The 24,607-nt window shown below is 39.3% G+C and overlaps 1 protein-coding gene across 8 annotated transcripts in view; it reads left to right on the top strand.

Moving 5' to 3' along the window:
- The window catches only part of MBTD1 (mbt domain containing 1), a 43,827-nt gene extending 20,383 nt beyond the window's left edge, over positions 1-23,444 (top strand). For 3 of the 8 annotated variants that reach the window (XM_020814797.3, XM_020814789.3, XM_020814832.3), the window contains 12 exons: positions 383-500; positions 1,393-1,527; positions 2,348-2,436; positions 2,814-3,048; positions 3,543-3,598; positions 3,870-3,974; positions 6,072-6,219; positions 8,360-8,442; positions 10,345-10,579; positions 11,696-11,773; positions 15,950-16,141; positions 22,068-23,444. In XM_020814797.3, the coding sequence (XP_020670456.1) occupies positions 383-500; positions 1,393-1,527; positions 2,348-2,436; positions 2,814-3,048; positions 3,543-3,598; positions 3,870-3,974; positions 6,072-6,219; positions 8,360-8,442; positions 10,345-10,579; positions 11,696-11,773; positions 15,950-16,141; positions 22,068-22,186 (1,593 nt within the window). In that variant the 3' untranslated portion in view covers positions 22,187-23,444. Of the gene's footprint in view, positions 1-382; positions 501-1,392; positions 1,528-2,347; positions 2,437-2,813; positions 3,049-3,542; positions 3,599-3,869; positions 3,975-6,071; positions 6,220-8,359; positions 8,443-10,344; positions 10,580-11,695; positions 11,774-15,949; positions 16,142-18,868; positions 20,659-22,067 lie in introns of those variants that run through there. The other 5 variants (XM_020814816.3, XM_020814809.3, XM_078384243.1 and 2 more) reach the window with 4 other exon arrangements.
- The last annotated feature ends 1,163 nt before the right edge of the window (positions 23,445-24,607 follow it).

The following is a 24,607-nucleotide window of genomic DNA, read 5'->3' as shown; positions in this document are numbered from 1 at the left end:
CTAGTCTTTTTTTAAATGGAAGTACACGAATTCCCTCACACTGGTTGTTTGTAGCAAAGGAAAGTTGTACCTACTGTTCTGTTCACAGAACATTTGTAAGAGGAGTATGTACACAAACTATTAATGAAATGCATGTCTTCAAGCACAGAATTCGGTTTTTACTATGAGATTACTGAAAAAATACCACACTGGTTTCAGGATAAGGAAATAGGGATTTAGTGTCATCAGGAAAGGTAAGCCAGTTGTGTTAGCAGTAACTAGGTAGTTTGTCTAAATGCGTGCTTGTCACACTGTTTGTGGGGGAAGTATTAGTATATATTTTTGCTGCATTGTTTATAAAACATGGAATGTGATGTATTTATGTTTCCAACTTGTGTTGCAGGCTCCTATGGGGACTTGCTGGGGTGACATCTCCGAAGGAGTACGTGTAGAAGTCCCTAACACAGACTGCAGCCTACCTACCAAAGTCTTTTGGATTGCTGGGATTGTGAAATTAGCAGGTTATTAATTTTGTGTAGCATAATGTATTTTAAAACTTAATTGTCTAGAAACTATTGAGGTTATTAAGCACATCTGTACAAAATGCATGGTAGTATTGGAGAATGACTTTGGACATGATCATTGGGTTGCTTAGAGACAGGAGATCTCTGTTAAGTGACATCAGCAATCTTTAAAATTCTAGCTATAAGGGATACTGAAGCAGGGTTTAATAATCCAACATAGTGGCATTTGCTATATTGAGCAATGCAGAAACTACTAGTAGGGCCTTTCCCCTTCTTCAAAGACTGATACACAGCAATTGTATCTGTTGATCTTTAAACTTACATTTATATTTGGCACAGTCTGAAATACAGCAAATGCATATATATCTGTGTGCACTTATGATACACAGAGTTTGTGAGACTGCCTCTGGTTGTTTTGGAGCAAGGTGATAATCAGTACTGTACACTAGTGAGTTTTGAGGCCATTTCTTTTTGCTCTGAATTGTATGTATTTGCCTTTGAATTACAAAAGCTTCAGAATTGGCCAGGTCGAAGAATCAAGTGGCATGGACAGTTTTGTCAAATATGTTGATCATCCAATGTGATTTTTGAAAAAGCTTTAATATTTAGAGGATCTTCTGTGCATACTTTTAGTGAATAGGAATATCGTTGCATTACCTTTGCTTGTTGTCCAATGCACCTTAAACTATTTTCCCCTTCCCCATTTTTCTTGGCCTCTAAAACAGGAGACCACCCTCTCTTCCTCAAACCCGGAATAGGCAGCAGCATTTGGAGAGCACTTCCTGCATCCCTTCCCTTCTTCTGGAAGTCTTTGCAAATGTGATGCTGACATGTCTGTGTTGTTCCCTCAAAACTAATATAACTAGGATGCAACTTTTCTATCTTTCAGGTTACAATGCTTTATTAAGATACGAAGGCTTTGAAAGTGATTCGAATCTGGACTTCTGGTGCAACATCTGTGGTCCTGATATCCATCCAGTTGGCTGGTGTGCAACCAGTGGAAAACCTCTAGTGCCACCTCGATGTATGTAAATCTAGCAGTAATGGGTTGATCTTCCAGCTATAATATTTTCTCTGTACAGTATTTATCATATTATGTTAAATGCCTCTGAAATGTGACCTTGCTCTGGCAGTGTCTGTAACACTTTGTACAGTAGGTATTCACTTCCTGACATGTAGGCCAAAAAGGTGGCATGGAAACGGTATCACTCCATGATCTTTGCTTGTTGGCCAGTGCATCTTAAAACTCTTTCCCCTTCCTTGTCTTTGTTCCATTAGCTCCGCCATGCATGTTCCTACCCATCCAGAATTACTCTAGACATTTGAATGTTGAGTGCAGACTTTGCAGAGGGCTTTGCAACACCATTTGGCTAAATCAGTTACAGATTTCCTATTATCGGGAACCCTACTTTATGAAGTTTACTGTCATGGGAGCTTTATAATGATGCTTAGCCAACTGCAGTTAAGCCTCCTGCAGACCTTTGTACTCAGAATGGCAAGGTCTGTGATGCTTCTAGATATGTGGAGACATCTGGGGTAGGGTTAATGAGTGCACTGACACCCACTCTGCACTGCCATTTAGCCCTTTGTGTGTCCAGGCAAACACTTTAATAGGGATTATATCTTCCCTTGTATCACTGTTGTGTGCATTATATATTAATCACATGTGTGCAGAACTGGAGGTATCATTTCCTTGTAGTGGGGCTACCAAAATCATTGGTGTACTTGTAGATAATGCAGGTTGATTATCTGCAGAAATCGGGAAATTGTGCCATGATCACTCACAACAAACTCAAAATGCATGCAACGAAACAATGATTGTTTTCTTCTCTGAACACCAACAGCTATTCAACACAAATATATGAACTGGAAAACTTTCCTGGTGAAACGACTCACTGGTGCCAAAACTCTTCCCCCTGACTTCTCTCAGAAGGTAAGGCTGGTTCCAAGGGCTGATCATGCCTATTTTTTTTCCTCATGGAAAGTGGTGCTGCCAGATCTTTGGTGATCTTCTGGATCATTGTGCAGTTTCTGGAGGGGCAGATTTGGGCAGGAGGGATGAAGTTTTCTTCTACCAATCCTCAACAGGGTGATAATGCAGGGGTGCAACGCTTGCACAAGAATTGCTGCTGAACAAACAGCAATATCCATTAAGAAAATCAGCCCCTCCTGAGCACAACATCAGAGGAGCAGGCATTTACCCAAGGCAACCCAGGCCATGGCAAATCATATATATATATAGAAATAATATGGGAAAAAATCTATTTAACGATTTACGTGTGTTAATGCTCCACAATGCTTTGTTTTCAGGTATCAGAAAGCATGCAGTATCCTTTCAAGCCTTCTATGAGAGTAGAAGTTGTTGATAAAACACACCTCTGCCGAACACGGGTAGCAATTGTAGACAACGTAATTGGAGGCAGGTTAAGATTAGTATATGAAGAAAGTGAAGACAAAACAGATGATTTTTGGTGCCATATGTATAGCCCACTCATCCATCCCATTGGTTGGTCTCGAAGTATAGGACATCGGTTCAAAAGATCTGGTAAGCTCACCTGGCAAAAAAGGTGCTAACTGAATCGCATCATATCCTTCTTTTAAATAATAAAATAAAAATAATTGTGTGCCGACAAATCATTTCTGACTTATGGCAGCCCTTTTCAGGGTTTTCCAGGTAGAGAATACTCAGAGAATACTCAACCCACACAGGTGGGTTGTACTCACAGGAGGCACAGTGGGGGAATTGAACTCACAGTCTCTGGCTCCACAGCCAGATACGTAAACCACTGAGCTATCCAGCCAGATGCCTTTTGGATAACAGCAACTTAAATATGGATGCTATTTTAATGGATAACTTGCTTGTTTTCCACAAACACATGAGAAGTACCACACTATTATTCATCACAGCTCTTGAAATATGTGCCTGGGAGTAGCTTTGTTGTAGAAGCATTATAATTTTTAAGTAATTATGTATTTGAAGCAATAAAGAGGTAGAAGTCTCACTCTTCTACTCCCACCCATCGTCTGTCTCTTTTGCAGATATCACAAAGAAACAGGAATCTTACTTTGATGCACCTCCACATTTATTTGTTAAGGTATGATGTTTTTACAGAGAATGACATTTATGATGGAAGAAGTTATTTGTAAGAACTGGCATATGAGAAGCTAACAGATAACATTGTGATCTATCAGTATGGAGAAAAATTGACTTCTGCCATGGGAAGATTATAAATATTTACTTATTGGTTGGTGCGTACAGAAGTAATTCTTGAAGAGATTGGTTTGCTCTCATTTGCTGCAAATTATATTTAATTGTTTTGTATTTCTCCTGCTTGCCATCTGAGGAGGTTGTTGTGGTTTCTTTAGGTAAAAGAAATAGAGTCAAGTGGAGAATGGTTCAAGGAGGGAATGAAGTTGGAAGCCATAGATCCATTAAATCTTTCTGCAATATGTGTGGCAACTATTAGAAAGGTAAAGGCATATGTTTGGGGAGATAAGAATGAGGAAGTTGAGGTGGCCATTTTTATACTATATTCATGTTGCAATCAGAATCAACAAAGTTGTTAAAAATCTAAATTATTGAAATGGAATAAATGTGTAGCATGCTGTCTTCCCGTGGTTGCATTATGTGCATGTGCCCGTGCTATATTTCATTTTATATTTCCATCACTTGATACCTTGATCATCTTTGTGTGTGTGTGTGTTTTATTGTCTTATCTGATTGTAAACTGCCCAGAGTAGTGCGTCTGCACTAATGGGACGGTAAACAAATTAAATAAAGTAAGTAAGTAGGTCTGTAGATCAATAACAACTTGGAACCAAATTGCCTAACATATTTACAGTACTACTGAAACCAAGGAGATGATTTAGCAAGTGAGTTATTTACACACCCTTACTAAAACTATTCCCATCTAAAGATGTTAGGTGGATTAGATTCTGAAGGTCTGTCCCATATGATACTTGAAATGCAGCACCTAATAGGAGCCTGAAGTATTAACATAACTCTTTCAATCTAAACACTAAAATAAACTTAGTTGTATAGTGAATACTCAATACAATTGTTCTCTATTAAACACCAGTGCATTTGTAATATTTCTAGTCTTAGTCACATTGGGCTGATGAATTGCAAACTCTGTCATCCTTCACCTCTCACCTTTAACTAAGGCTAAAGCTTGTTTTACTGTGGCGTTTGAGCACAGCTAATGCTGGTCTAAGTTAACTGTTAACTAGGAGTTGAAACTATTTAAATCTGGGTTTTTAATCCTAAATTTATAATGACTGTAGTTAGTATGATCTGTGTTTAAGACTACTGAGGCGAACTTTGAGCAGGAGAGGAAAGGAAGCGCACAGTGCTGTGGTCTGCTTCTACTCCCTCAATATCTATAAGGGGTCAGGAGTGGTACATATGTATGGGTTGAATAATAATGGCCAAAACCCTCTTGCGAAATTGCAGAACTGTAAGTGTAACTGTAAATCATGGTGACAAGTTGATGCTAATTAATTAGTTATGGTTTGTTTTCATAGTCATTCACCAAATGATGAACAACTAGGAATGTGAACAGCAACTCATTAATTAGCAACAATTCAGTACTGCAATTTATGTAATTACATTTATATATAGGCATCCTTCAGTCTCAAGAGACTATGGTAACATGCTCTGAATCGAGGAGTGTCCTCTCCAGAGCATGAAGCCCGGGTAAGGTAATATGGAGGATAGGCTGTTACCCAAGCATCAGATCCCCCCTCTCCACATTGCTGAAATGATCCAGTGGAAAGGCAAGAGCCAATACAACTGGTTCCAGCAATGTCGCAGGAGTTGGCAGAACGACACATGCTGCCTTCGGGACTCCAGCTCCGGATTTTGCCTCGAGGTTAACTCCTGAAGCCTTTTCCATGAGTGGATATAGCCACAAGGCAGTGGAGGTTTGAAATAGGAGTTTTCCTTCTCCTAGATGGGCTGCCTTCCATGGCTGACAAGCCCCACCTACCCGGCCTGCTCTTTAATAGTGCAAAAGTATGATCTGATCCTTAAAATTTTCCTGACTCCCTGGCTTATGCAAATCTAATTGGCTTTCCTATTTACCATATTAAGGCCAGATACAAAATTTCCTGGGTCCTGGGAAACGCTCTTATAAAGCAGGAAGTCCCACCCCTAGGCCCCACCCCCAGGCCATGTGCTCAGGAGACAAAAAGAAAGCCCAGGGAAAAAAACTCAGCAAGGCATCCATGCAAACAGACCTGGCCTTCGCCCTCAGCCCAGCTTCCTAGGGAAAAGGCTAATTACATTTATGCCAGTGTATATCCAAATAGGATTCTGGCTAGTGTTGCAGAATGTTATAATCTGTGGGGGATTTCGTTTTTTGTTTTTTATTTCCCCTGTGGCCATTATGGTTGTCTTTTCTTTTTCTATAAAATTTATATGCATGGTTTTATGGTTTGGCTAACATACATTGTCAAATGCAATGGCTGTCTACACAAGTGACTTCCTCTTGAATTTTTAAAGTATTATTCTTAACTTCTTGGCTTTTCCTTCTTAAACTGCTTTATTGATATGTTTTGTATTTCTAGGTATTAGCAGATGGATATCTTATGATTGGAATTGATGGTTCTGAAGCGGCAGATGGGTCTGACTGGTTCTGTTACCATGCCACCTCCCCTTCTATATTCCCTGTTGGTTTCTGTGAAATCAACATGATAGAACTAACTCCACCCCGAGGTATTTCTTTCTTATCATAAATATGTATACAATTAATCCTGACTTATGACAGTGCTTTCCAGGATTTTCTAAGCGTAGAGCATCTCGGAAGTTATTATTCCCTCCTCCTGAGGAGCTCTGGGGCTGTACAATTTCCCTAAGGCTACATAAGCTAATTTTTCTCTTGTGTGGCACAGTGGGGCATTGGATTCCATTCCCCTGGCTCCGCAACCAGATGCTACCCAGTCAGCAAATAGATATGTACTATTTCAGTAGTATCTGAAATAAACCAATTCTTTCCTATGTAGCTTCTTTGGAATCAGTATTTAATTTGAAGTTGACCTTGTGTCGTGCTTCTGGATTTCCCAGAGGTATTTGGTTGGTTGTCATTCTGAGAAACAGAATGAGGAATTGGATGATCCATTACGAGAAAGGAAGACACTTACCCAGCCTTCTAAATGTTTGCCATTTGGACAAGACAGCTTGTATAGGGAGGGAGGGAGATGAATGCACAGCATATGAATGGCCGCATTAGTTGAATTCAAGGAATCAAAGAGGAAGTGCATAATGAATGGCATTGTGGAAGGTGTCAAGCATGGTTATGTGGAATGTGATAACTTTGAGGTGATGTATATAGCCTTACTGTTCTTAACCATATTTTTAGTATGAGCATCCTCCTATATAGTTATCAACACATGTTTCAGTAATACATTAAATCTAGATTCTTCTAGATACAGATATCCCCACAAACACAAAGCTGACTTTTCGGGGCAGTTTGGAGACTGAAACACCCTAGCGTCTAATAGCCTGTCTTTGTTATAGAAGAGTAATGAACATAACCTGAAGCATTGGTTGTTCATTCGTTTGACAATTGTTGTATTGTAGAACATCTGTTTCTTATATTTTGTTAAAGTGAATCCTTAGCAGCAGCTCAGGTTTTTTTTAAAAGTAGGACAGCAACAGTGTATCTGTTCTCTAGCTACAATGGAATACAGTGGTGCCCCGCACAGCGAGGTTAATCCGTTCCGGATTAACCTTCGCTGTGGGAAACATCACACTACGGAACACAAAAAGGCATTGGAACGCATTAAACAGCGTTTAATGCGTTCCAATGCCATAGAATACTCACCGTTGTGCGATGTTTCCCAGGGGCCGGCAGCCATTTTCGCGCCCTCCCCTCGCACAACGAGGGCGCCAAAATGGCTGCCATCAGCTGTCCGGCGGGTCCAAAATGGCCGCGGGAACAGCTGAAAGGGGCCGGGGCGCAGCGTTTTCGCGCCCTTGGTAAGCAAGGGGAGCGCGCGAAAACGCTGCCGGAAGCCCCGAAATGGTTGCGCGCAGCTATTTCGGGGCTTCCGCAGCGTTTTCGCGCGCTCCCCTTGCTTACCAAGGGCGTGAAAACGCTGCGCCCCGGCCCCTTTCGGCTGTTCCAGCGGCCATTTTGAAGCCGCGGAACAGCTGATCGGCGGGTCGCAAAGCGAAGGTCGGTAAGCGAGCAGCTTACCGACCTTCGTTCTGCGATTTCCCGCCTATACGGGCACCGTTTTGCGATCGCATTTGCGATCGCAAAAACGGCCTCGTAGAGCGAATTCATCGCTCTACGAGGCGCCCGTTGTGCGAGGCACCACTGTACTAATTCAGAAGCGGTTGTGTGTAGTGTCCAAAACTGAGTGGAACTGCCACTAGGTGACAGAAATTTCTGTATTTATAATAGAGGCAAAGCTCTCTGACATCTAAGTGACTGTAGCTGCCCCTCACTTAGAGCTCTGTGGATGCATTTAGGGCCCCTTTGTGCACATTGAAGCTTCTGCAGAGGCAGGGCCTGTGCCTCAGTGATAAAGCACCAAACCTAAGTTATGGGCAGCTATGTAAGTATAGCAAGTTCAAAAGATTGAGTATTTAAGGAAATGTATACCCTTGCCTCCCACTATCGTCACAGTGGTTAAATAAGATATATCAGGCAAAAACAAAAGAAAAATAAAAGAATAAAGAAAAACAAAACCATTGTAGCATCTTAAAACTAACTGCTGTATTTTAATATGTGCTTTCATGGACAAGTCCACTTCCTCAGACATAAGAGTGGGACTGCCAGTATTGATGTTGAAAATACTGATCAATGATCTTTTTATGCTGCAGTTACATAAAAGCTATTGATTTGTAGGTTATGCAAAACTACCTTTCAAATGGTTTGACTACCTCAGGGAAACGGGTTCAGTAGCAGCCCCTGTGAAGCTCTTTAACAAGGTAAGATGACATATAGATCAGAATGGATTATTAAGTAGAATTTACCTATACTTTGTGTTCTTGTTACGTTTGCTGCCTACATGGAAATGACTTTGGGTCTTGTTATGGAAGCTTCTTAAAATAAATATAGGGAAGGTACCTTCTGTCTTCTCTATATGCAGTCCTCCTGTATGCAGTCCTCCTGGTTATTTTTGCTGCCTAAAATCATCCCAGCTTTGTACCAGAGATTTTTTTCCCATAGGAAAAACATGTTCGTGTCTGACATGGCCAGATGTGTCTAACTGAAGCTCCAGAATCACTTATGATTTTAAAAACATCAGTTTTGGTTCAGGAAAAATCTCCCCCCCCCCCAGCTAAAAGAGGCCCCTAGTCCCAGAAAATGAACCAAAATGACTAGATATGCCCTGCATAGTCTTTTGTAGATGTGGTTGGTGATTTTAGATCATTGAGTAGTTGAGTTCAGAGGAGCTCAACAAGCCAAATTGGCAGGGACAGGTGTAACCTCCATTACTCTTAGTATGAGACTAGGGATTGTTGTGATGGTTAAGGTAGAGAAGAATGATAATGTGCTCTTCTAGGCTGGTCAGTCTGGCACTGGAATAAAGCTACTTGAATGCTATAAGGCAAGGATAGGCAACATGCAGTCCACAGATGACATGTCGCCCTGCCAGGGCATGCAGAGTATGTTCCCTGAGCATCCAACGCCATAAAAAAAATACTCCCTCCATCAGTACAAGTTTCACCCTGATGTCTCTGGATGGTGTGATAATACTGCTTAAGTACAGTTTTCTGCCCCACCTATTTTAGGTCTAAAACAGTTTTTTATATATATGTGAAAAAGGGAAGTGGTCAGCAGGTCACTTCTGGTGCCTAGAAAAAGCTTAACAGAGTTGTGGTGGGTAGCAGAATTGTATTTGAATATTCCCCCCCCCCAGTCTTCTGTGGCATGTGTGTGTGTGTGTGTGTTCATGTGTGTGCAAATTGTATTTTGAAGGAGTTTTTTTCAAGGGACATGGGATGGAGGCGGCAGGGACATGTGCAGGCCTCTCAAGAACCAGCAGAGGGCAAAAGTTGATCTTGATCTTTTGCCGGCCGGGGTTATGCTGCCTTAAGGTCAGTGTGACAACGGGGCGTGGGACTCTCCCATATAAGGTTGGTGAAGGGGTCCAGTGAGACTTTGAGCACCAGGGGCCTGCAGTAGCCTGCACTACTGCAGGCCCCTAGTTCTGAGGCCAAAAAGTTACTGACATTTTTATTCATTAAATTGTAGCCCTAGTTTACCCCACTCCCTGCGTCTCGCCTCTTTATTCCAAGGTGGGAGGGCAATGCAGTTAGAAATGCAGGCCTAAATCTGATTGTTAGCCCCACTGAATCAGTGGCACTTCTGTGAGTTCTGACTAGTCAAAGCCCAACTCTAGTTGCTCTGCACTTCATAGCAAGGGGGGAGGATTAAGTAGTAGAAGTGAGGACTTAAGTAGAAGAATAAATATATTGGCAAAAACTGAAGAAGGGACTGGCTGTTACGAACTAGGAACAGATTCTTGTGCTGGATCTTGGAGCTCTGTTCTTTCCTCTTTGTAACAATTTTTTTTCCTGTCTCTAATACAGATCTGTGGACTCCTGCGCTACCCCCTACCCTTATCTCATTGTCCTGTTTTCACTAGATAGAAAGTGAAGGAGGATGACCCCCTTTAATAGTAGTTCAGTTCTTCTTGGGATATCCAGATTGTATTTATGGTGAAAGGTTCTGATTGACCTCAAGCCAGTGTTGTGCTGACTCATACGTTAGTATGGGAGTGATAAGAGCAGAGAGAAAAACTTTTTGAGAGATGAGAAATTGTAATAGAAAAGCTTTGATTTTCACATACAATCTAAGCTAATTGCTCTGTTTCCCTCTTCTAGGAAGTTCCAAACCATGGGTTTCATGTTGCAATGAAATTGGAAGCTGTGGATCTCATGGAACCTCGTCTAGTATGTGTGGCCACCGTAACTCGCATTATCCATCGCCTCTTGAGGATACATTTTGATGGCTGGGAAGATGAGTATGATCAATGGGTGGACTGTGAATCTCCTGACTTATATCCTGTAGGGTGGTGTCAACTAACTGGTTACCAACTACAGCCTCCTGCATCACCATGTAAGTAGCCCTTATATGTTGCAGTGTAACCAATCTCCTGTGGTGAAATTTCCCCTCCCTCAATAGATTTGTTTCTGTGTTTGGTTTTTCATCTGTTGTTGGGTTGTTGTTGTGCGTTTTTTGGGCTTTTTGGCCGTGTTCTGAAGATTGTTCTTCCTGACGTTTTGCCAGTCTCTGTGGCCAGCATCTTCAGAGAACTGGAGTAGGAACTCTGTCCATGCTCTGTTGGTGTTTAAACAAGTAAATTTTCCTTTCCTTTTCTCTCCTTATTGTGGCTGTGTTTTTCTTCTTCATCCACCTAACTTCGAAATTCTTCTTTATTATTTCCACTTGAGTGCTTTTGCCATTGTGGTTTTCACTTGTTTGTTTCTGCACTTTTGCTATACTTTTTATCCCACAGTTATAGTTTTTCATTTATATATCTTCACTTCTCATTCACTACAGTCTCTTAATGGTATCATTATAGTGTTACAGTTAAAACAGTAAATACAGTGGCTCTTTTTGATACACATGGCCTGAAATCTTGTTGCACAGCTCCACATATGTAATTGTGATTATGTCATTACCAGTAAATTGCTGCTATCTAAGGCAAATCACCACTGATTAAAAGTGATTTCATAGAATCAGAGAATAGTAGAGCCAGAAGGAATCCCAAAGATAACAGAGTCTGGCCTCTGCTAGTGAAGGAAATGTCAGGGTGCAAGTGACTCGTACATGAAGCACCCTGAAATCCCCAAAGAAAGCTTTTAATCAGCAGAGCTTTGCTGCTGGCATGATTACTATTGCACACATGGAGCTGTGAAAAGGGATTTCAGGCATTTAATGGGATCATTGGTTGCTTTCTGATAAACTCTTATGTCATCAAACACAAAATGTATTTATTTAAACATAGCTGTTTCAAGCACTTGAAAAGACTCCTATTTCAGTGAAGATCCAGAATGTCATTCTCGAGAGGAGCATGAAGTATCATGCATGGAGGATTTTGTTATGACTGCATTCTCATTTTATTTTCATAAGCAGTATATTTCCTAAATGCAAACTATTTCAAAATATAACATGTTGCACCAGGTTGTATTAAAATACAGTTCTATTTTTTTATAAAAACATATATTTCAGCATCGAGAGATAGCCAGTCAAGCTCATCCAAGCAGAAGAAAAAGTCTAAGTCGCAACAGTATAAAGGACACAAAAAAAGTGGGTAACAAATTGTTTCTTTTTACCCTTGTATTAGAAATTTGTGCTATTTCCCCCCCCCCTCCCCAGGAAACATTAGAGTTGTAAAGGCTGCTTTGGTGAAACATTTTTCAAGCTTTGTAGTACACTATGGCATAAATAATATTTTTATAAATTGAGAAATGCGTTTTGTAGTGTAAACAAAGTATTACTGTACATAGTATTTCAATGTTTTAAAGTCAATTTTATAGTTCTGCTGGTTAGTATCTTGATATTTGGCTTCAAATCTTTAATGCCAAATATTTTTCTCTCCAGAATGAGGAGGGAGGGAGTATTTTGTGATAACACTTCCTGATTGATATAGTTGATAGAGGAATCTTGTGTGTAAAACTACAGAATTAGTGCTGCCCCTTCATAACTAAAGTAGGTGAATCACTTGTTATAGAGAAACTAGCAAATTAGTTTTAACATAGGAACTCTGGTTGAAAGAAATGGCTTTTTTGAAAATGTAGATGGGAAAGTATTGATTTTTTTTACTGTTAAAATGTTTTCATTCCTTCTTGTTGGTTTATTTAATTTTATAGTGGAAAATTGTCAACTCGTTTTGCACCAATTATAACAGCTATGGTACAATTATGAAAGGTTATGAAGGACATCAAAAAGACCACTCTTGCCTCAGAAAGTTTCAAGAAATAGTTCTGTATGCTAGCCAAGTGGAAATTTAACATGAAAACTACATTTTTGATAGGCACATATTTAGGTGTGTTTTAGTTTCTCTTAGTAGCTTAAGTCCATTTTCAGGTAATATATATCATTTTTAATTGAACCTAAATTCAGTTATAGTACAGTTCTGCACATGTCTGCAGTTGAAATAACTTTCATTGGTGTAGCTTGACTATTTCATGATTTACTAAACCAGAGTTTAGCAGCGAGATCAACAAGACTATGCACTCTCTTTACTGTTTCCTGTTCTTATCTTTTGATTTAGCCAAATCACAGTTACTACATTTATGATGGGAACTACAGTATTTTGTTTATTGATGGTTATCTTAAGAAGCAGTTTTGAACTGGGTTAAGATCCTGGTTGATAAATGTCATTAGAATTCCTCATTTTGGATGCAACTACCAGCTGTGGTTTGATTAAACCAGGATGGGGAAAGGAGGGTGTGGTCCTGTTGCTCTTTCCTGGCTGTTAAACTGTGTTTTATTGAGCTGGGAACTGAGGGTCTGGACAAGGACACTTTGTTAAGGTGTGCTTACTTCTCAATAAGTGTGTTTTGAGCTAAATTCACCCCAAAATTGTTGGACAATTGTTAAGAGAACTTGGAGAATGGAATTGGAGAAGGTTTAGTTTGTGTTTGTGTAAATCGACATGCATGCTGGAAAAGGCACAGAGTATAAACCGGATGCATTAATACCAGCTATGATAACCCTGCAGATGCACTGAGTTTCCAGTTGGATTGTCATCAGACATGTTCAGAGCTGCCTAGTAGAGATTTTAAGTAATTTCCACCACAGTTTAGGTGGATATTCTACAAAGGGAGGATTCCCATTAGATGTTACATGGGAAGTAATTTTCTGTGTATTTATTCCATGTTGCTACTATTATATTGGAAAGGCCTCCCGACAGATAGATGTGGTAGATCATGTGGGTCCTGACATACAGTCATCACTCTTGATCCTTTCAGACCAACACCTTTGTGTGGTGAGAGACTATGTGATTCATCTCCCCCATGGTAACAACAGGTATTTAAAACTTTCCTGTGGGATGATTCATAAAATGGTACACCTGTGATAGTGCCATAGTGTATAAAGAGTTCCTAAGACATGGGTGCAGTGTTGTTAAAGATGGGTTAGATTTTTTTAAAAAAAAAAAACTTATAAATCTGTACTGGAATGCACCGATTACCTTAGGAAGTGATAGAATTTCCAGAGCTGAGTAACAGTCTTCCACCAGTGCATTTGAAGAACAAAATCTGAGCAGGTTTTTTTTTTTGGATGTAATTGTGGACTGCATCCACAACTTAGTATGAAAGAGTTTAAGCTGAGGCAAAACTCACCTGGCCAGAACCTTAGTGTCTTTGTTATGGTAGAGAATATGATCCAGTATGCACAGAATGCCTTCCTCTCGCTCCAGTGAATAACCCGTATCAGAAACTACATACTTGGAATTAATGTTATGAACCTACTTAGTATACCTTTCAGACAAGTTGACCTCTGGAAGCATTCGTTTTAGAAATTAAATACTAAGGAGAAGTTAGCAAGGTACTTAAGTAACTATGGCATTAATGCCAGTTTTGGCTGTAATTTTTGCCATTCACTAGCCAGTTGTTTACCTTTTCCTGATTCCTTATGATTACAATTTCAGAGTGATACAGTTAGTAGCAAATATAACACTGGAACTAGAGTATAAACTAAGAGTAAGCAGCCTGATGCCCCCTAGATGTTTTGGATTCTGAATTGCATGAGCCAGCATGACTGGCAATAAGGGTTTTTTGAAGAAGTGGCTGTGTCAGTGTGTTTTTACACATATAAGGAGCAAGCAAAAGCCTTGTGGCATTTTAAAAATTAAGAATTTTGTTTCATTGTGAATTATAGTAGTTTGCAGTCAGTCATTAGGTTGCAAGCTAATTCTCTGTGTGCATGTGTGGCCTAACTGTTGTGCTCCATGTGTCTAAGAAAGTAGAAAGCTCACACTATACAGTGTGTGGGAACTGTAGGAGCTATGGTCCAAGATATTTGTAAGGCATTAGACTGCATACTCCTGCTCTAAAGGGATGCAATATTTCCTATTATTTCTGCTCGTCTTCCTTGGCTCAGCTTAATTGGAGAGAATATAGTCCAGCAATAAACTACTGTTTCATCCTCTTTGTGGTTTCAGTTTGTCCCATTAAAAATGTGAAGTGACCTTGTCTTTTAAAAATTTACTTGTAAAGCCTAGGTGGAGAAGAGCTTCATTTGTTCAGTATATAGGGTGCTTCTAGTGGCAGGTTCCATTTCTGCCAATGGAAGTGGGAAGGGCTGTCCTCCTCCTCTGCAGCCTCTCTGTGCCCTTCTCTGGGGGACTGCTCCTCTGGAGAGCAGGTTTTGGATACTCCAGAGAGCTTCTAGATGAAGGGGAAATGGAAGCAAACTCTAACACTACTATGAGCTTAGCATTGGATTTTAACCCACTGAAGCACACTTTAGAACTCAGCATATTTTTAATCTACCTCTGTGTAAAGTGTGAGATGGATTGAAATGATCCTGCCCATTTATGTTGATGAATGGTTTCTTGCTCTGACTTCTGTCAGAGTTGTGAAAGTTTTATTTATACGAGGAAACTTGATATATACTGGAACACATTATATTTAAAAATATCTACCTGGAAGAATACAAGTTGGCTTTACAAACAGAAATCTTAACTCAAAATTCTATAGTTTCAGTCTGAAGTTCTAGAGCATTGATTTATAGCTCCCTGACTTAACTGGAAAGTATGGACACTCAGAAAGGAGAAACAACACAAAACTCCAGTATTCCTTACATTTTATTTTGTAATCTAGAAGATGTTGCTTCCCGGAATCAGTAGTCCTGCCTCTTGAGTTAGATGGGTGGTAGGTATCCCATATAGCAAAAATTCTTCTCTTTCACTTTTTAAAACATGAATTCACAGGTAAGACATTATCCATACACAAGAATTAGCATAAATGAAGTTTTTCTGGAGGGTTAAGTAATGTTCTGTCCTTGTCTAGGGACAGGTAATTACATATGTCACACAGAGCTGTTCTCTGCTTTATGAATCATTAAACTTATTTTGTAGGTTGAAAACATTTGGTTTGAAGGTTGTACACACAACTGTTTTAAATAATTATAGAGGAATAAAATCAGACGATTGGTGAACAATATAAAGCAATCATTTTCCTCTGACAAATTTACTTTCAAGGAGATTTTGAGCTCATTAATATATTTTAAGACAACTGTATATAAAGGTGATTACTCAAGTTTACTGTGTTCTCACAGAGTTCTGTGGCTATGCCACTTGTCAGCAACCAAGGCATTCCCTTGGTTTCAGCAGTGAAGACACAGAGTTGTCCTTGACTTTTTAAGTAAGAGTCAGATGAGCTTCAAGCAAAGGCCTTTCTCAGTGAGTTATTAGTTTTGAGCTGCCTTAATGCACTTTGATCTAAGTGTTTTACTTTAGTTTGACTTGATGTTTAGAGAGGAAGATACCAGTTGGGAAGAAGCCTGTCAGTTTGTCGAGCGTCCCCATGACAGGTGCGGTACGGAGGAGCTTCTCTGGTGATGAAGAGTTGACTCCTCCTCAGTATCGAACCCTTCCAGCACAGACAGCCCCGGAGGCCTGCCAGCCTCCCAGGACTAGCAGAGAGTTCAGTCCCAGCCTCAAAACAGGTAATTGGTCATGTAAAAAATTCTTATTATGGAGGGCAAAGTTGACTGAGGACAAGCATGGTCAGGCATGAAACATGCTGACTCACTGCCGCCCTCACTTTCATTTAAAATAGACAAGAACATTCATCTTCTCTGATATTTGCATCAGCCCATAAGCTCATCTCATTGAATTAATCATAAATGTTGAGTCTCTTTTTTTTTATGCTTCTCAAAACTCAGCAGATTTCTTTCCCAATTAAAAAAAGAGGTGTTTTTAGTGAAGCAAAATGTATACAAACCAACAGATCCCATTAACATTGGTTTCTCCATTATAGTCCACATGTTGTATCCAAATATGGAATTTAATTATTATATTCTTCATTTCAGAAGAGAATCAGTTTTGGGAGATGTGTTCAATACTTACATAGAAGCTTAATATAAATTTATTTCCTTAAAAGCTTCAGGTTATTTTAATCTGTTAAACAAATGAGAAACACACTCATTTGCTCCCATATGTTCCTGTTGAAATGTCTATTATCACTCCAGTAATCATTCTGACGAACCATGCAGGAGAAAAACAGCAAAACAGTAGGGATTGAACCTCTCAAAAGTAATAGAAATTGTATAAACTGGGTAATTTAAACCTAAAAGAATGCGGCCCGTGAAACAGTGAATGTGGAAAATGTTTAGTGTATATAGATGTTTATCTTAAGGGCAACTATCCTATTATCCTGAATTACTTCAATATCTATTGTTTATATCGTCAGAGTAATGCAGAACTCCAGTTGTATGTGAAAAACCTCCCCATTTACTAAAAACTTAGCTGATCATTTTTTATGGAATGAGTAGCATTACATGAGCAGAGGATTTGAAGATTATTTTAAAGTTCTTTGTCCCTTTGCCTGCTCAGATTTGTATAAAATTGTCTTAGCATAGGGACCAATAAAGGTGATCTGTGGGAAAAGCAGTCTATAGGCTGGGTTTCAGCTTTAGAAAGCAGATGCAGATTTCCCTGCTGAATTGCAGTTCATGCAAAACTCGCTAAACTGTGAAGTTCTTCCTGGATACCACCAGATTTCAATTTTGACATACAATTTCCAGAATCCATGGTGGATTCTGCCTTTTTCCTAGGGTTCCTTTGCAGGCTACATAGCTAGCCAGAGCTGGGCACAGCTATGTCACACATACAAAAGATGAGGTTGGTTTGCTCAAGTGCACTGTAGTCTCTGCAAAGGCTGCAGACTGCACAGCGTGTGTCAGGTTTTGCCTGCCACCCCCAAATACCCATTCAGGTAATACAGCAGGAAAGGTGTGAACTGTTGCATACAGCAAGGTTTGTGGCCTTCACCTCTTTGCAATGTGCAACTTTGGATTCTCCACAGCTGTTCTATAGCAAATTGTAGCAACCTTTGCTGGGGGAACAGGTTGTGGAAAATAGGAGATTTCATGGAAATCTATGCTCAGGTTGGGGAGTGTTTAATTTATTAATGGAATTATTTTCCATCCAGTCCCGACATTGACTGTCCTTATTTCTTAGCTGGAACTGTATATATTTTCTACAGTGGCTGATGATAAAAGAATCTAGCATGCAACTACAGGCTTTACCCCGTGAGCAGGAATTGACTGCCTTTCTTAGTAAAGTATACTTCACTTTCACAGTAAAGACTTATCCCCAGTTTAAAATGATAATTAGGATATGAAAACCAGTTCATTATACATCTCATATTTGTCATTCCAACATTACTAGAGGTGCACTGTTCAATAATATTCTTGTTGTTGTTGTTTAGTCGTTAAGTTGTGTCCGACTCTGTGTATTGACCACATCAATAATATTCTACCTTCTCTTTTAAAAGATAATCTTTTTTTTTAGTGCTTTGTTTTTGTTTGTGTTTCAGATGTTAAGAAATGGTAAGATTGGTTCTATTTCAGCACTGCAGACATGAGGCTTTTAGGTGACTTTTGTCGGGAGAATGTTCTCCTAGAGAACCTGCAATATTCCCAAACTCATCCATTTTCAGTGTATTTCTTGGTGGCTTGGTTGGGGAATAATGCTGTTTGCCTTGCACTGAATTTCCAGGTTAACACAGGTTGGAGGGGAAGAATGGCTGACTAGTCACTTCTTTCCACCTTCTAAGAATGTTTTCAATGTTCACTTAAATTGATTAAATCAGAGTTAAATAGTTTCTTGCATTGCACTGTATATGCAGAAGTCTTTCTGTGTGGTTCTTCAATATGTCTTTTTTCTTAATTATGGAGTAAACCTTTTCCAAACCATAGGAATGTCACTGTTTGTAACTGGTTCTGAAATCCACTTTCAAGATGTACCTTTAAAAACAGTTTTAGTTTGTAGGTTTTAAGGAAATGCAAATTAGAGCTCCCAGAGTTAGGTGTGGTTAATTCTTGGCAAATTTTGCACATTGGAGTCCAAAAAACAATCTGAATGGCACATCCTCAGTGTGTACTTTAAAGAATAAGCTATTACTTTCTGGGAAGATGAAACCTAATTGGCATGCTAGTCATATGGCTTATTCTTCACCATTGTTGGAGCCTGAAGTCCAGCTGCTTCCAGTCTCAGATATGCATGGGGTAGAGTTCAGGCAGGTAAGATATCAAGCTTGCATTCTAGTTTCTTTTCTTTAAAAAAAAGTTCAGTAACTATTAGGTCTGGATTTTGTAAAATATGTATAGTTGTTGTGCCATGATTATTGTATCTCCTTTTAATACTTAAATTTTTTAAATTTTATTTAGCAGAGAAATATGTGTCAGCAAGGAAGATGATATAGCACCATACTAGGAGCGAAGTGAAGTGGTCTGTATGGTTTAGTAAGGTTCCTAGTAGCAACAGTTTATACTCTGAGACATTACAACATACTGCTTTTAAAAGACATTGTCATAAACTTACTGGAATGTATAATACTGGAGCAAACCAAGAATCAACTGAACTTGTCATCAAACCTATAAGAAAAATAACAGTTACAGTACAACCTGCACTCCTTTTCTTTTCTCCCATCGTTGACGAATATTTTTATTAATCCTTCCAGTTATTTGATCATCAGTCATTTGGACTGCATTGCAACAGACTCTTTGTACCATTTTGCGCTTCTTATTAAAAAATGTGAATATCTTGTTACTCAGGTCAACTTTTTTCATGCACCTGTCTCTGACAATGTTTTTATTTGATGAATGTTTTCCCATCAAGTAAAACACACCTTACAGCAGTTCTCAAAATAGGTGCATTGCAGTATACATTTGTTGAGTCCAAGTATCATTTGTTACTTAGCAGTATGTACAATGGATGCTAAACAAGAGTGTATGTTCTTTGTGAGGTTTTGAAAGTAGAGCTGCTGGATAGCTCAGTGGTATAGGCCTGTGCAGTCAGAGGTTGGGAGCTCAGTTTCCCACTGTGCCTCCTTGACAGGCTGGAATTGATGATCCATAGGGTCTCTTCCAGCTCTGCAGTTCTAAGATTATTATTATTATTACTACCTTATATGTGTCAAGTATCATTTGCTGTATATAGGTAACAGTTGTAGTCCACATCACCTTGATTCCTTGGGGCCAAATAATTATGTGAAAACCAGAATATGATATAAAGCTGAATACCCATGAATGCATTCAAAAATAGATAAACATTTTGCTGTGCTCCTAGAAGAAGCACAGTTGTGCATTTTAGTGCATGTTTCTGGTAAATGGGTTTCATTCATGTCAAGCAGCCATGGAAAACACCTTTGGTCATGTCTTTGGATGGATTATTGCCTCTCCTTGGTCTAGTTAAGGAGTTGCTGTCAGTTGATCTAAATGTCAAACTGCTATTAAGAAAAATGTGGTGTTGCATTCTGGCAGTGGAGGCTGGTAGCTCCAATGTGAATGATGCGGGGAATACTCTCCAGCCTTAATTTTAAAGGAGCTGTCTGAGGTGCTGAACCTGATTAGAGTACACGGTTCAACAGCTTGGATAGCTCCTTTAAAGTTTTGACTAAAGCCCAGAGTGGATACATTGCCTCACTGACAATGAAGTCACAGATCTCTATTGCCTTATAGATAAAAGACATCCGGAGCAACCTTTCTTTAAATATTCACAATTTATTTTAATCCTGCACTTACAAAACTAGCAGACTAGGAGAAGTTAGAGTAGAACCAGTGAGTTGGATTTGGTTTAGAATTCGGTGAACCTTTGCTGACGCTGGAGGATGGGAACACAATGAAGGTTTCTTTCAATTCCTTTTTCCATCTGCAACCTACCCATAATCTCCCCTACTATTCTGAGGGTACTTCTGCCTCTTCGATTGTGAAAAGTCTCCTGGGTGAGAATGAATTAATCTGGGTTAGAATTTAAAGAAACACACACACCCATTATAACCAAGCAGGTGTAGAATCATAGCTCTCCATCTGCATCATTTTACTGTACTGAGCCCTCTGACTGCAAAAGTGATCCCATGCCTAGAGCTATACCTGTAACCCTTGTTTAAGTGGATCTGTGTGTACATCAACCCAAGAAATGATTTCTGCTATTAAAACTGAACACCTGTCTGGTGAGATACTATTCCATGTGTAGTCTGGAAGTTGAGTTATGGTACCTGCACTTCTTATTAGGTTGAAACTTCGCTACTCATCCAGGTAACTTATTCCATCTGAGGAGAGTTGGTAGGAGACCCCTGATATATCCTCCATGTTGGTTTCACTTAAGAAAGGAATTAAGAAACCTCAGGACGCAAACCAGTCATTATGACAGAAGGTTTGGGAAACAAAATACGGAAGCCTGAAGAACACGGGACTGTTTAACCTACAGAGAATTAGTTATCAGAAACAATGCTGTTTTTCAAATCCATAGAAGGCTATAAATAAGAGACAGTTGTGACCAGGTGCTGGACCAGATGCCAAAGGATTACTTCGAGATAAAAGATTTTGGTTGGTTGGTTGAAGTTACGGAAAGTAGTCATGAGAATAACCCAGCCAGTCTGTGTAACAGTCCCATGAAGTTTGGCGCTGTCTTCTAGGCCTAGGTGTCATTGAGGTAGCAAATCTGCACTTTCATAGATCCTCCGCCCCTTTACAGAGAAAAACTAGGAGTCAGCAGAAAGCACTAGCTAGCCTCTCCCTGATGTGCTAGTCTGCATGCAAGGACTCCTCCTTTAGAACAAGGAAAGCTTTTGCTGTTAAAGAAATGTAAATAATGCAGTTATTCCTGAATAGTTTCACACATGCATTCTTCCAGCCTTTGAATTACACACATTGCAACAGTCCTGGCATAATATTCGTAAAACCCTAATACTATGTGACTGTCTTGAAAGTTGACTTGTTTGCTGTCTACCTCAAGGGACATTTGTCTGCAATTCCTATGATTTTTGTACAGCCAGATGAACTGTGTTGTATGCATAAAGCAGGTGAAAGGCTGGAGGTTAGTGTATAAGAAAAGGAAAACTTCCGTAAGGTGGAGAGAGTACCATTAAAATATTTTTTGTTTCTTTAGAAATATGTTTACCATTTTGCAAGTTTATGGAGGTTTGCTTAAAACTGCAAACCAAAATTCTTTACCTGAGTATAAATACCATTGAAATCAGTAGGATTTGCATTTTAATAAATGCACTATAAAATGTAAAGTCAACCAAGTTTTTTAAAGTTCCTGAGTGATAATCCCTGTAGAACCTCTAAAGTATCCACACACATACTTTTCTCTTTTGCCCCCCCCCCCTTTTGACCCCAGATCATATTTTCAGTATCATCTCGTTAGTTTAGTGCTTTTCAGTATACAGTATGTACTTAATCTGCATTTTAAGTTCCTGGTGCTAAATTTGGACCATGCTCATTGTGTACTTACAGAAGTAAGAACAAAAGTTGGAGCTTTTGTGAAAGTTCCATTATGTCAACTGAAAGAATATGCATGCTCTCTGTTAACTTCAAACATGCACCAACAGTCTTTTTTTAAACCTCCTTTTTCACTGTTTAGTATCTTCACTGCAGCTGAAGGAAGAGTTGCTAGATGGAGAAGAATACAGCTTTCTTCAAGGAGCATCCGATCAGGAAAGCAATGGGTCAGCCAGCCACTACATCAAACAAGAACCTTAAGGGTGCCAGTTGGGCAGGATGGTGTAGAAGAAGCCTTTCTTCAAGACTGACGTTCACATTCTGATGATACAGTTTGATGGCTTCCACTAAGGGCACTTTGCTAACTGCAGATAAGATTTCAATTCAGAAATTTTGGAGGATGAGGAAAATATTTTAGTGAAAAAAAGATTTTTCAATGTATTAAAAAAAGTTGACACTTATGTGTTGTATTTGAAACTTTTAAAAAGAATTTTTGTAATATTTTCGAGTTCAGATTTATTGTGCATTGTTAAAAAAATGAGATTCTAATTTTTTGGTAAGAATTAAAAGCTTAATTATAGCAGGATTGCAGGAAACCCTTTGAGGAAATTGAGATGGTAGTATAGGCGAAAAAACAAAAGAACTGTTTCTGGTAGGTGAACCTTCTGGTACAAGCTGGGAGATTCTGAATTTTAAAGCTACACTAGTCATAACCTGTCCTTTTCACAGTTGAAATCAATGAGGCTCAAGTTTCAGGGTGGTGAAAACGTACTGAAATACTTTGAAAGAATGGAGTTTTAAAAAGGATTTCTCCTGGAAGTGACAATGTAGCCAATGAGAGCCTGCTTACTATTCTGGAGAATTAAGCTCTGTCCAATCTTTCTTGAGATTATTTGTTGGACAAGATACAGGTGACTGTGGTTTTCCTGTTCACATTTTGAAATCTTGAGATATTTTGCAAGCAATCAGCAAAGTTTCAGCTGGAGAGGATATACAATGGACATGAATTCGAGGCTTTTTTCTTGTGCAATGAAAGGAAGAAAGACCCAGAAGGCCCTTCTGTACTAACACATCAATAGGCTTGATTTCTATCCTGGTCAAAGACACATCTGCTGGAAAGGTATGGGCAGAGGAGGAAGACCGAAGTCTGCTGGACACAGCATTTTGCTTCACCTATCTGTCTGGAATTGCCTTTTGCTTGTTATGAATCGCGCCGACTTGCCTAAAGATGGATTGATCCCTGCTGTAGGCATTGTATTTTCTGCAACTTGGCTGCTTAAGGCATTTTTGTGCAAAATGTTTCCAAGAACTTGCAATGGTTGGTGTGGCAGGGATGCTGACTTGCCTGGAATCTTTTCCTGAAGATTTATACCTATACAGTATAGATATTAGCAGATTGCTCCAGTCACAGAACTGAACATGCTGACGTGTTTCACTCTGCAGTGTTGTGACAGGATGATATGTGTCAAGAATTTTGCTTTTACCAGTAAGGTTCATTAACTAAACTCTCAGGAATTAACTACTTATGTTCTGTATCTGCTTCTGGGTCATAGCAAGTCCTCTTTAGAGCAGTGTGACTGGCAGCTGCTTGACTCTCTAAGGTAGGATTTAGAAGAATTTAATCTTATAGACTAACCTCTACACATTTTAAACCTAATGCTTTACAACTAGCAACTCTCAAAACCCCAGAGATAATTTTTTTGGCATATAAATGTTTTGAATTTTTAAAAATGCATAGAAAGTTGAAAACCAGCAATTTTGATTCTTTTCTTAATTATCTTGCTCTGTTGTTGGGTACATACCATTGGTGATATGCAAAGGTTTACCACATTCTATGCAAGAGGGGATAATGATGTAAAATTTTGTAGTAACTACTGGAAGTACATTTTTTCTGTATAGTATAGGAATGTATGGGAACTATTTCTAGTCTTTTTCTCCCTCCCCATAATGGGCCATTTTTGACAAAGTGCTTCATGTATACATATTTTAGAAACTGAGTACCAGGTGTCAAATACTTCTAAACCTAGGTGGCAGTTACTTATGTCATGTTTCTAAAAGGCTTTTATTCATGGTTCACACAACTGTGGCAGAAATGGGAGCTTGATGGGTGTATCTTTTTTCCTCCTCCCTGCACCACACACGCTGCATTGCAGCTGTTGTTTTTAATCTTACTTAGTTTAGAAAACAGCTTTGAATGCTGCACAAGAGGGCTGCTTTGTGGAGAGAGCAGCAAACAGTTGTAGAATGTGTGCTTGTGTAGTACAAGGGACACATATGTCTAAATGTTGCACAGCTTCACAGGATCACATCCAGTGGCCAAAATTCTGTTGCTTTGTGTAGTAATTTGCAATAGCGTAGGCCCACTGACTCAGAGGGATTTGGTGAACCAACACATCTGTAAGTTCCATTGATTCAAATGAGCCTGTTCTAACTGTAAGTTATTTTAGTATAGTAATTCACAGTTAGAATAGGCCAGTTGAATCAGTGGAAATTAGGGAAGTGTCGATTCGCTAAATCCCCATTAATTCAGTTGGCCTATTTACTACACTATGCAACAGGATTTTGGCCAATACATAAAAAATTATAATCAGCAGTGCCCTGAGATCTTTTCATTGCCTTCCTCCCTTCTTTTTCTAGAAGTTTCATTGTAGAATGATATTATTTTTAAGTCAATACCTCCAA

This window comes from Pogona vitticeps, chromosome 2 (genome assembly GCF_051106095.1).
Source record: "Pogona vitticeps strain Pit_001003342236 chromosome 2, PviZW2.1, whole genome shotgun sequence".
Taxonomy (NCBI): Eukaryota; Metazoa; Chordata; class Lepidosauria; order Squamata; family Agamidae; genus Pogona; species Pogona vitticeps.
The sequence above is the reverse complement of the archived record's forward strand: the minus strand, read 5'-3'. Positions and strand labels throughout refer to the sequence as shown.